The 13,861-nt window shown below is 40.8% G+C and overlaps 1 protein-coding gene across 1 annotated transcript in view; it reads left to right on the plus strand.

The window, feature by feature from the left end:
* Positions 1–6,384, plus strand: part of LOC136694071 (zinc finger protein 850-like) — a 196,988-nt gene extending 190,604 nt beyond the window's left edge. Inside the window, exon 4 of the mRNA XM_066667426.1 lies at positions 5,310–6,384. Coding sequence (XP_066523523.1) covers positions 5,310–6,384 — 1,075 coding nt within the window. The remainder of the gene's footprint in view (positions 1–5,309) is intronic.
* Positions 6,385–13,861: the final 7,477 nt, after the last annotated feature.

Consider the following 13,861-nt stretch of genomic DNA (forward strand, 5'->3'; position numbering starts at 1 on the left):
GTCCATAAAGACTTTACTGGTGACAGTTGCTGGAATTAGTTGTTCAGAACCTGCCTGATTTTTTGTAGTTCTGGAAAACACACTAAACAGTACTCTAGGATTATTTTTATTATTGGAGATCAGCGAGGCCAGATATGCTGAGCGAGCTTTAGTGAGGGCATTTCTATACTCTATAAGGCTGTCCTTCCAGGCAGAGTGGAACACCTACAGCTTGGTTGATCTCCATTTCCGCTATAGTTTCCATGATGGTTGTTGTAAGGTACGGGTTTTATCATTGTACCATGGGGCAAACTTTTTCTGTCTCATACTTTTTATTTTAAGTGGTGCCACATTTTAAAATATATATATAGTAAATTATCCTACAGTTTTAAAGAAATAAAGCAGCAGGTTAATAAAACACTTACGTTAACGTTGCAATATTTTTCAATGTGTAAGTAAATATCGCCATCTACTGGCAAAATGTTGCAACTTTAGCGAAAAGGCCAATGTGTTGTAGAAAAACATCTGTACAGGTAAATAAAATAAACTAAATAAACAAATAAAAGAACCAAAAGCAAACAAACAAAAAAAAATTAAACTCCATAGACCTAAAAAATATGCCGTCTTGACATGAAAAAAAACAACCTCTGCAGATGTAAAAACATGCTTCATTTAAGCAATATTTATTTTAAAGTATATCAGGAAACATCTGAACAAAAGACAGATCATCTTCTTGGTATATTGCCTTTAATATTTACTTTAATAAACAGAAACATGTATATAAAAACAAATAATTTAGTTAGCTACTACTTTACTGTCACCCTACACTCAATCTGGGCGGCTTCTCCAACTTCTTCATTGACCCAAAATATGTCGCCCTCACACATATTTCTCCTGTCACCTGATCTCTGTTTGACACTAAAATACAAATGAGAAAACAACTAATCATTCTTACTGTCATAGATGCTCTTTGCTTAGTACCAAGTTAAAAATTATTCACCTTAGATTGTGATAGTTTGCTAATATTTATGCTTAATAGACAAATAAGACAACTTCAACGCTGAATTAAGAGCTTATGATGCTTAGTAAGATTTAGTTTAGCTTAATATGCTGGCGCTAACACCTAGCATTATGCTAACGTTCATAGTTGTCAATATAACTCAATATATACATTTTGAACCCTTTTTCTTATTTGCTTGAAGAAGCCATGGCCCATGTCTTGACGATCTGGTGAACATCATTGATCGTCATTTGAGGGAGGTCTTGCAAACACTGTGTGTAGAACGCCATTGCCATTCTCTGCTCTATGTCTCTAGCCGACCGGAACTTAAAATACCAGTAAACGCGAATGCAGAAGCGTTACGTGCACAGAGGCAATTCTGTTCAAAAAGTTGTATATTATACTCATTCATTACACACAGCCTGATATATTTCAAGTGTTTATTTCTTTTAATTTGACGATTATAACTGACAACTAATGAAAACCCCAAATTTAGCATCTCAGAAAATCTGAATATTGTGAAAAGGTTCAATATTGAAGACACCTGGTGTCTCACTCTAAACAGCTAATTAACTCAAAACACCTGCAAAGGTCTTTTCTCAGTCTAGTTCTGTAGGCTACACAATCATGGCGAAGACGGCTGACTTGACAGTCCTAAAGGCGACCATTGTCACCTTACACAAGCAGGGCAAGACACAAAAGGTCATTGTAAAGAGGCTGGCTGTTCACAGAGCTCTGTGTCCAAGCTCATTAATAGAGAGGCAAAGGGAAGGAAAAGATGTGGTAGGAAAAAGTGTACAAGCAATAGGGATAACCACACTCTAGACAGTACTGTGAAACAAAACCCATTCAAAAATGTGGGTGAGATTCACAAAGACTGGACTGCAGCTGGAGTCAGTGCTTGTAAAACATGCGTTTCAGCTGTTGCATTCCTTGTGTTGAGCCACTCTTGAACAAGAGACAGCATCAGAAGTATCTAACCTGGGCTAAAGACAAAAAGGACTGGACTGCTGCTGAGTGGTCCAAAGGTATGTTCTCTAATGAAAGTAAATTTTGCATTTCCTTTGGAAATCAAGGTCCCAGAGTCTGGATGAAGAAAGGAGAGGTACAGAATCCACGTTGCTTGAGGTCCATTGTAAAGTTTCCACAGTCAGTGATGGGTTGGGGAGCCATGTCATCTGCTGGTGTTTGTCCAATGTATTTTCTGAGGTCCAAGGTCAACGCAGCCATCTACCAGGAAGTTTTAGAGCACTTCATGCTTCCTGCTGCTGACCAGCTTTATGGAGATGCAGATTTCATTTTCCAACAGGACTTGGCACCTGCACACAGTGCCAAATCTACCAGTACCTGGTTTAAGGTCCATGGTATCCCTGTTCTTAACTGGCCAGCAAACTCACCTGACCTTAACCCCATAGAAAATCTATAGGGTACTGTGAAAAGGAAGATGCAATACACCAGACCCAACATTGCAAAAGAGCTGAAGGCCACTATCAGAGCAACCTGGGCTCTCATAACACCTGAGCAGTGCCAGAGACTGATTGACTCCATGCCACGCCACATTGCTGCAGTAATTCAGGCAAAAGGAGCCCCAACTAAATATTGAGTGCTGTACATGCTCATACTTTTCAGTCGTCCAGCATTTCTAAAAATCCTTTTTTTGTATTGGTCTTAAGTAATATTCTAATTTTCTGAGATACTGAATTTGGGGTTTTCATTAGTTGTCAGTTATAATCATGAAACTAAAAAAAATAAACACATGAAATATCAGTCTGTGTAATGAATGAGTATAACATACAAGTTTCACTTTATGAATGGAATTACTGAAATAAACTTTTGCATGATATTCTAATTTTATGACCAGCACCTTTATGTGCTAACAATAATGATGAGTCTGCAAATTTCCAGCATTCCAGACATGTCAAATATGCATTTAAAGATAGTTGGCACTATAGAGAAAATGAGACAGGCATATCCTGAATTGTCCTCCAGTAACTCCAGTAGACCTGCCTTATGATAAAACCCAGTGATATTTGTTTGGAGATGAGATCAATGAACAAATATCTGATCAGCTTCATACAGACAATTGTCTGCACGTGGGCGCTATGGAGCCCCTGATCCACTCACAAACCCATGCTTTATGAAAATTATAATTTGTGTTAATATAACAAGTGGGAGGCCTGTGTCAATTTTCATTTTCATTTTTTGACCTTTGAAAAAGCCTCAGAAATGTATGACTTCTTCCACTTTGGTATCTACAACATTATTACTTATATTTATATCCAATTCCTTACTTTATAATTTAAAAATATTTAATTTCATGATTTTCATTAAAAGGTCTTCTATCATTTACAAAAGAGAGAATGGTGATTATTGTGAACATCCACACAATAAATAAAAAAATAAAGTAACAAACAAGCAAGCTGTATCCTTACGACCTTTAAAAAGTAAATTTTAAAAAGATTAATTTGTCATGATATCAAAAGATAACTCGAGTGACGCTTGTGGATTAAAAAACAGTTTAATATCCTACAGAGGGCAAACTAAAAGCATAAACATGAAAGTCTGAAGTCAAGCCAAAAATACAAACCGATCCAAAGGGCAAATCCAAAGAGAGAAAAATAGAACCAATAAATAAAGCCCTGAATGCACAGATAAGGCAATACTCTTAAACAATCTTAACCAACACTGTATTTAAATACTCTGTCTAATGAACATGAAGGAGAAACAGGGGTGATTGATATTCAGAAGATTTGGAACAGTGAAAAGATCTTAGATAAGTGGAGGTGGTCATGTGATACTGCTGGGGATTCTGGGAATACCATCCTTCTTGTTCATTTTCAGTGAGAGTCCAGAGAGTCATCAGATGATCATAGGATGGGAATCTTTAGAGCAAGATACACATTATTATAATGTTTGTACTCAGGACACTGTAATATCACCTGAGTGACTCTACTATAGACATAGATCCAATATGGAAATAGACCAAATCATTATAATTCAACTGGTTTTGAACTTAGTTATAATAAATACTTTTCCACGGCACACTTGTCTTGCTGCAGTGATAAGCAGGCATGCCCTTCATGGCGATCAGAAAGAGGAAAACAGTCTGTCTGGATGTGTGCTGAGGTCCTGGTAGCACAGCCGAGTGACTCCTGTGCTCCGTGAGACTAATAGCTCCATCAACACTGATCTCTCCCCTTCCAAGGGTATATAGTCCAGACCCAGAAATAGGGAGGAATGGTAATGATGGGGGGCAGACGGGCAGTAGAAGCTCAATACGGAGTTGTATTGTCTCTATTTGGAGCACAGTGAAACACAACAATGACAGTGTGAATGAGAGGGTAAATAGGACCTGTAATAATTAATTCTGAAGTCAATAATGTTACGACCTGGTCTAGGGCAGACCGCAACACAAAAATGAAATAACAGACAGTGTGATGAGTGCAAAAAAAACTACAACTTAGGACAGTTTTGTGAAATGTATTAAGGTGACTGATACAGTTTAGTGACCAGAAAATTGACTTCAGGAGTGATCCAGGCCAAAACAACAAACAAACCCCACACTAACTGCCATATGGACGCACCCTAAATGCCAAATCAGCCCAAGTGACTCGAGCAGCTAGTGTCTGGTTTTGGACGTGCTGTGTTTGAGTACAATTAAGATGACACTGAACAAAAGTTAAATGTAAACAAGCTCTCAGTGACATTAGAAAAATACCAATATTTAATACTGGAGCATATTTACAGCACAAACCTCATCACTGAACTGTGAGGGTCAAAAATACAAAAACAAAATAATTGTTCATTAATCATGGTAAAATGTACAATTAATCGTGATATTGATTTGCGCTTATATTGACCAGCCCTAAATGTTGCTCTATTCCTGCACCATGAGTTGTCAACACTGACTTATTTTTTGCTGTTTCAGTAGCAGTACTTAAGGTTGAACTGACTACAAATTCAGGAGAATATTGGTCTCCAATAGAGAGCCAGGGGAGAGTGAATTTAACTAATTTATCTTTGTTTCTTTATTGTCTTCCAGGACAGAAGACCATCTCTTTGGATACATTCTCTGGCTCCTGTTTTTCAAGAAAGTTTCAGATTTTTTCCACAGGTGCATCAAGAAACATTTCCAAGTGGAATATAACACAATGTTGAGATCAGGAGGGATTAAATGTGAGGATATGGAGGACAGAAGCTCCAGTTCTCAGGAAACATCCTTGGATACTCCCCACACTCACACATCCAACAGGAAATCACAGACAAGTGAAAACAAATGGAAAACTTATGACTGTTCAGAGTGTGGGTGGAGTTTTACTCAACAGGGTAGTCTCAAAACACACCAGCGCATTCACACAGGAGAGAAACCATATCACTGTTCAGAGTGTGGGATGAGTTTTACTCAACAGGGTAGTCTCAAAACACACCAGCGCATTCACACAGGAGAGAAACCGTATCACTGTTCAGAGTGTGGGAAGAGTTTTACTGAACAGGGTAGTCTCCAAAAACACCAACGCATTCACACAGGAGAGAAACCGTATCACTGTTCAGAGTGTGGGAAGAGTTTTACTGAACAGGGTAGTCTCCAAAAACACCAACGCATTCACACAGGAGAGAAACCGTATCACTGTTCAGAGTGTGGGAGGAGTTTTACTGTACAGGGTAATCTCCAAACACACCAGCGCATTCACACAGGAGAGAAACCGTATCACTGTTCAGAGTGTGGGAAGAGTTTTACTCACCATCTTAGTCTCAAAACACACCAGCACATTCACACAGGAGAGAACCCATATCACTGTTCAGAGTGTGGGAAGAGTTTTACTCAAAAGCGTAGTCTCCAAAGACACCAGCGCATTCACAAAGGAGAGAAACCGTATCACTGTTCAGAGTGTGGGGAAAGTTTTACTCACCAGATCAGTCTCAAAACACACCAGCGCATTCACACAGGAGAGAAACCGTATCACTGTTCAGAGTGTGGGAAGAGTTTTACTGTACAGGGTAGTCTCAAAACACACCAGCGCATTCACACAGGAGAGAAACCATATCACTGTTCAGAGTGTGGGGAAAGTTTTACTCACCAGATCAGTCTCAAAACACACCAGCGCATTCACACAGGAGAGAAACCGTATCACTGTTCAGAGTGTGGGAAGAGTTTTACTGTACAGGGTAGTCTCAAAACACACCAGCGCATTCACACAGGAGAGAAGCGGTATCACTGTTCAGTGTGTGGGAGGAGTTTTACTGAACAGGGTCATCTCAAAACACACCAGCGCATTCACACAGGAGAGAAACCGTATCACTGTTCAGAGTGTGGGAAGAGTTTTAGTTGTCAGAGGTCTGTCCGGAAACATCACTGCGTTCACCCAGAACCAGAAAGGTTAGCACCTTCGGAGATTGGGATTTAATTATTGTATTGGGTCAAATTAAATGTAAATATATCCTTAAAGCTGAATTGTGCAGTGCTTGGGAACACTGTCTTTTATTTCATTTTTGTGTTGCGGTCTACCCTAGACCAGGTCGTAACATTATTTTCAAGATGTGACCTCAGAATTAATTATTACAGCTCCTATTTACCCTCTCATTCACACTGTAATTGTTGTGTTTCACTGTGCTCCAAATAGAGACAATACAACTCCCTATTGATCTTCTACTGCCCGTCTGCCCCCCATCATCACCATTCCTCCCTATTTCTGGGGCTGGACTGTATACCCTTGGAAGGGGAAAGATCAGTGTTGATGGAGCTATTAGTCTCACGGAGCACAGGAGTCATGAGGCTGTGCTACCAGGACCTCAGCACACATCCAGACAGACTGTTCTCCTCATTCTGATCGCCATTAAGGGCATGCCTGCTTATCACTGCAGCAAGACAAGTGTGCCGTGGAAAAGCATTTATTATAACTAAGTTCAAAACCAGTTGAATTATAATGATTTGGTCCATTTCCATATTGTATCTATGTCTATAGTAGAGTCACTCAGGTGATATTACAGTGTCCTGAGTACAAACATTATAATAATGTGTATCTTGCTCTAAAGATTACCATCCTATGATCATCTGATGACTCTCTGGACTCTCACTGAAAATGAACATGAAGGATGGTATTCCCAGAATCCTCAGCAGTATCACATGACCACCCCCATTTATCTGAGATCTTTTCACTGTTCCAAATCTCCTGAATATCAATCACCCCTGTTTCTCCCTCATGCTCATTAGACAGAGTATTTAAATACAGTGTTGGTTAAGATTGTTTAAGAGTATTTCCTTATCTGTGCATTCAGCGCTTTTCTATTGTTTCTATTTTTCTCTCTTTGGATTTGCCCTTTGGATTTGTTTGTATTTTTGGCTTGACTTTAGACTTTTATGTTTATGCTTTTAGTTTGCCCTCTGTAGGATATTAAACTGTTTTTTTTAATCCAATTTTTTAAGCGTCACTCGAGTTATCTTTTGATATCATGACAAATTAATCGTTTTAAAATTTACTTTTTAAAGGCCACAAGTACACATCTTGCTTATTTGTTACTTTATTTATTTATTGTGTGGATATTCACAAGCATCACCATTCTCTCGTTTGTAAACAATAGAAGACATTTTAATGAAGATCACTGTAATTAAATGATTTTAAATTATAAAGTAAGGAACTGGATATAAATATAAGTAATAATATTGTACATACCACAGTGGAAGAAGTCATACATTTTTGAGACTTTTTCAAAGGTCAAAAAAAGAAAATGAAAATTGACACAGGCCTTCCACTTGTTATAACACAAATTTTAATGTTTTAATGCTTTAAATAGGGCAGCACGGTGGCGCAGCAGGTAGTGTTGCAGTCACACAGCTCCAGGAACCTGGAGGTTATGGGTTCGATTCCCGCTCCGGGTGACAGTCTGTGAGGAGTTGGTGTGTTCTCCCCGTGTCCGCGTGGGTTTCCTCCGGGTGCTCCGGTTTCCTCCCACAGTCCAAAAACACACTTTGCAGGTGGATTGGTGACTCGAAAGTGTCCGTAGGTGTGAGTGTGTGAGTGAATGTGTGTGTGTCTGTGATGCCCTGTGAAGGACTGGCGCCCCCTCCAGGGTGTATTCCCGCCTTGCGCCCAATGATTCCAGGTAGGCTCTGGACCCCCCGTAACCCTAAATTGGATAAGCGGTTACAGATAATGGATGGATGGATGCTTTAAATAGAGCATGGGTTTGGGAGTGGATCAGGAGCTCCATAGCGCCCCCAAGTGCAGACAATTGTGTGGATGAAGCTGATCAGATTTTTGTTCATTGATCTCATCACCAAACAAATATCACTGGGTTTTATCATAAAGCAGGTCTACTGGAGTTAGGACAATTCAGGATATACCTGTCTGACTGTCTTTATAGCGCTACCTATGTTTTAAATGTGTATTCCACACCTCTTGAATGCTGGAAAATTCATACAAATTTGCAGACTCATCATTACTAGCACATACAGGTGCTAGTCATAAAATTAAAATATCATGAAAAAGTTTATTTATTTCAGTAATTCCATTCAAAAAATGAAAGTTGTATATTATACGCATTCATTACACACAGACTGATGTTTCAAGTGTTTATTTCTTTAATTCGATGATTATAACTGACAACTAATGAAAACCCCAAATTCAGTATCTCAGAAAATTAGAATATTACTTAATATTACTTTTTTTTTTAAAAAAAAGGATTTTTAGAAATGTTGTCCAACTGAAAATTATGAACATGTACAGCACTCAATACTTAGATGGGGCTTCTTTTGCCTGAATTACTGCAGCAGTGCAGCGTGGCATGGAGTTGATCAGTCTGTGGCACTGCTCAGGTGTTATGAGAGCCCAGGTTGCTCTGATAGTGGCCTTCAGCTCTTCTGCATTTTGCATCTTCCTCTTCATAATACCAAGGGTCAGGCAAGTATGCTGGCCAATTAACAGGGATACCATGGTCCTTAAACCAGGTACTGGTACCTTTGGCACTGTGTGCAGGTGCCAAGTCTTGTTGGAATATGAAATCTGCATCTCCATAAAGTTGGTCAGCAGCAGGAAGCATGAAGTGCTCTAAAACTTCCTGGTAGATGGCTGCATTGACCTTGGACCTCAGAAAACACAGTGGACCAACACCAGCAGATGACATGGCTACCCAAACCATCACTGACTGTGGACATTTTACACTGGACCTCAAGGAGCGTGGATTCTGTGCTTCTCCTTTCTTCCTCCACACTCTGGGGCCTTGATTTCCAAAGGAAATGCAAAATTTACTTTCATCAGAGAACATAACTTTGGACCACTCAGCAGCAGTCCAGTCCTTTTTATCTCTAGCTCGTGCGAGATGCTTCTGATGCTGTCTCTTGTTCAAGAGTGGCTTTACACAAGGAATGTGACCCATGTAGTGGATGTTGGTCATACACCCCGATACATATATATATAATTTTATAATTTGTTTTATAGCCTTGACCTTATTCAAACTCCTCCAACCTCTGATATTTGACTTAATGATATTAATTGAGATTTATAATTGGTTTAAGCAATTAAAACATTAATAATTAGTTTGAGAATGAATAATAATCATGCTAAATGAGTTCTTCAGGATTTTCAGAAATTCTAATGAATAAATTGCAAACACTGTGACTTCAAATAATGAGAGTTTTATTAATAAAAAGAAGATATTTAGTTAACATAGCACAACCTTGTAATCTCACGGTGTCCGGCAGGGGGAACTGATTTTGACCTTAAGGTGAGCTAGGCACTTCTAACTTGTGACTAAGGTTACTAACTAAGGTTTAATTAATACAGAATTTATCAAGAACTTAATTCGGTGTTCAGCTCTGGAAGTGCATAAGTTTAGCTTACTTTTCGTCGGTTTTTCACCACTCGTTTGGATGCAGAGGCTCTTTGGAATCCTGGGAATGGAGGCGTCTCACTTAGTCTCGCGGTTCTTACCGCAGAAGCGTCCAGGCTGGTTTAGCGTGGAGGTCTTTCTTGTTGATTGAGTTGTCTCGGGCGTACCCGGAGTGTGATGACGCAGGCGGCAGGATCCTCTCTTCGGCCTTCGGTCCGGAGTGGGAGAGTCCAAAATATGGACGTTTAGACGAAAGTTCGCTGGTTGCTGCAGCTCCAGAACTGAAAAACCGCTTCAATGAACTCACTTATTCTAAGACTCTATGGTACCTCGGCAGTGTTTCCTTATTCTGGCCACGAATAAGTTCCCCTGCTTCGATTAGTCGTGAGATTAAACTTAGGTAGGTAATAAACATAAACAAGATTAAAAGAAAAGAAAGATATTCAAATTATTCGACTTATTAGTTAAACTTCATACTCTTAGCTAATTTCGAGACGTCTCTCGTAAGCTTTTCTGAAGTCTCTGAGAGGGTTCCTTTGTTTCGTTGTCGGCGTGGAAGAGACAGCGTTTTTTTTGTTGTTTAAGGTTTCTCGGATCTCCTCGTGGTTGTTGTCTTCGGCGTCCTCTCTTTTTCAGTGGTCCGTTACTTTGTAGAGTCCTCGCGACTCTTCAAACTTCGAACTCCTTGTCTGTCTTGCTGTTTGGCCTTTTCAAGGCTGGCGCGGTCACGCCCTAATGGGAGGCGTCCTCTTTCTGATTGGACGCGAGTCCAGACTCACGTGACTCTCGTGAGGGAGAGAGAGAGAGAGAGAGTAGGAGGAGGGGGTTTGAATCTGTGATTCATACATAAGGAATATGAGTTTCTCGTATCAAAATTCTTATACCTGTTATCAACCTATAACAATGAGTACATTGGACTATTAATATCAGACATTTACATAAGGTCCCATCTTGAGTACATTGTTCACGTCCAATTCGTGATGATACGCTGAAAAATAAAACATTAATCCATTTTCTCTCATTCAGAGACAAAACTGATCTTTGTAATAGAAACAATCGGCACTATACATCATTTCATTAGGAGGTAGGCATTCATCTGAGGGTACAGAAAGTGACATTAATACATTCGTTTATATACAAATAATTCAGAGTTCGATTATTTTCGCTATTGTTTTCCGGCGACTCTGAGCGAGGCGTAGTTTCGCCAGTGTCCATTCGGTGTCGCTGTTGATCCGTGCTTTTGGTTGGTGATTCACGGGAGTTCACTCGAGGTCACTTTGGTTTGAACATCTGTTGATCCCCGTGAAAGATAAGGGATATTGAGGCGCCACTTTGTCATAGGCGGCCGTAAAAGCTCTCTTCTTTGTTTGAAGTTCCTGTCTCTCTAAAAGCATCATAAAAGTTATCTTGAGTTCCTGAAGAGGTTAGGGGATCCAGATGCCATATGTTACGTTAAAGGGTTCTTTGATGCTCTTAGCTTATGAGTGTGCGTGTGTGGGGGCTTTGCACCCCGTTGTTCAAACAGTCCTGTGGAATGTTGATTTCGGGACCAGACGAAAGTCCTGGTCAGAGTGAGAAAGGTTTAATTCAAAACCTTTCATTTCATTATTCCTTCATTGTCCAATATTCATATTTGGTCCGTACTCCACTACATTCCCCCCTTTCTTTTCAGCTTTATGGTTCTGCAGGGAGCATGGAGCTGAGAAGAAACTTTGCTGTGGAGGAAGGTGAGATCAGCAAGCATATTCAAACACATTTCCAGAGCTGATGTATTCCTATTAGTGTATGGGTGCATATGGAATGTGTATGTTTGCAGGCTGAAGGGATCCTAATTATTTAGGGGCAGGTCTTGTTCAAACGCAACCTCGAGAGCTGATTCTTCGACATGGCCTTCGGCTTCATATCTAAAACTTGGGGGTTCACCTCTCTGGGCTCTCTTATGTCTAACGAATTTGACCATTTTATTAGACCAAGTTTCTAACCTGCTCTGGAGGGCTCGAGTGCGTTTGAAATAGAACCAAGCTATACCAAAGGTCAAAAGATATCCTAATCCTACCAGGGTAACTAGTAAGGTGTCCGGGGTGGACCATGCATAGGTGACAGGCTGAACTGGCCATGGGGGTTGAGACGATAGTTCTCTAAGAGTGTTATCTATGGGGGTTAGGTCAATGACTTGGGTTCCCTCATATTCTAGGCGAGTTAGTGTTTTAGTATCTAGCTCGATGGTGTGTTTAGAGAAGAACTCTGAGATTTCTATATCGCTCTCATATTGGTCAGGGTTTAGGTGATACAGGGCCAGGTCTCCTACATGTAAGATTGCGTTTACGGGGACGTCTACCCAGAAGGTTTGGCTAGGAAGGAGTACCCTTTCTGAGGTGTCATGTTGATCATAGGTTAGTAGGGCCTCTCTAAAGGGGGTGTTAACCAACCAACGATTTCCAACAATTTCAGCTTGAGTACTGGTTACCAAGCGTCGGGGTGTGACGACTACCGGGCATTGAGTATTACTCATCATAGGCTTAAGGCCACAGATCCCATTTGCGCTGTCACGAATGAAAGGTTTGCTAGGGCACAAGTAGTGAATGTCTTTAGTGAGTGTGCACATAAGCAAATTGGGTACCAGATATAGGTCAGGGTTATCGTCTTGGTATGCTACAAGAGATGTTGTTTTCACACGAACGTAGGCAGAATCTTGCCAGAAACCAACGTTGACAACATCTTTCAAACGGTATATGTTTTCAGGCGCCATTATGGGAAGGTTAATAATGAATGCTAATTCTCGGTCTTGAGGATTAACATAAATTGGGATGGCGCTACCTAAGGTATAGGCTAGGTGGGCCTGGAGATCAGTAACTACTTCTCGAGTTGCTGTGGATAAAATCTCCTGTACTAAGGATAGGGGCACCAGGTAGGGAGGGATTCTCCCCATGGCTAGGCTATCTACAGAGGAGCTGATTTCTTGTAGCATATCAGACAATAACATATTCACAAGCTGGATGTGGGCAAGGTCAAGTTGTACTACTGAAAGCATGGAGTTAACCGTCTGGAGTGTTTTGTTCAAAGCGACACTGTGAGCGTTGAGCACTACGACGGTGCCACGTAGGGTTTGCCCAATGGTTTGCAGGTGCTGCTGCTGTTTGTCTAATTGGGTTTTAATGTTCGGAATTTCCGCTTGCAATTCCCCTACTTGACGTTTAACAGTGGCTACATTGACGGCATTGACGGCGGACGTTCCGAGACTCAGTAGTGATCCCACAGTTGCAGCTGCCATTAACAATCCGCCTATGAAGCGTTTAGGTCGTTTATTAAAACCATTTAGTTCTGATTGCGTTACGGTAAACTTTTGTAACTGGCGGAGCATGTGAGTTACGTCGGCTTCAGCATGGCTGATAGCTTCCTCAGTCCATCTAACTCCATTCCGGCCAGTCTGCAGCGTGGTTATCGGTAGGTTTTTGCTACACGCTTCGGCGGGATTCAACCGTACAAATACTCTCTGGGTATGGAGGCGGCAATTAGTGATTAGCAGTCCCGGCTGGTCTTTCAGTATTATTCCTGAGTCAGGACCTGGTTCAATCACTTCAGGGAGCACAGCGGTTCCTAGGGAGCCGACGATCAGGAGAATGAGCAGCGGGGCCATCCTACCGGAAGAGATGCTCATGGTTAGATTTAGGGTATTTACGGCGAGTCGTTTAGATAAATTATAAGAAATTTTCACGATACCCCCCTTTTTGATAAAAATTTCCTAGGGTAAGCACTCTACAATAATTGACGATGAGGGACTAGGGTCTTGCACCCTGAGTGTCCTCAGTCTGGTTAGAAGCTTGTTGCCTGCTAAAGAGTGAGAGAAAAAGGGAAAAGGGATAGGAGAACTAAGGTGTGAGTAGAAGGTTATAGTTGTTTGTTAACTAACACCCTTCCTGCCTTTGGTTCTGTCGTTTATGATCTAACACAAGCGTTAGTATCCCCTACAAGTCCCATGGGGGTTGTGTGTGGTCGGATTTGGTTGCGGTGGACCCATTTGAATTCGGTACTGCCCCGAGCTTTGTTTATTTTGAT

Source organism: Hoplias malabaricus, chromosome 4 (genome assembly GCF_029633855.1).
Source record: "Hoplias malabaricus isolate fHopMal1 chromosome 4, fHopMal1.hap1, whole genome shotgun sequence".
In the NCBI taxonomy this organism is placed as follows: Eukaryota; Metazoa; Chordata; class Actinopteri; order Characiformes; family Erythrinidae; genus Hoplias; species Hoplias malabaricus.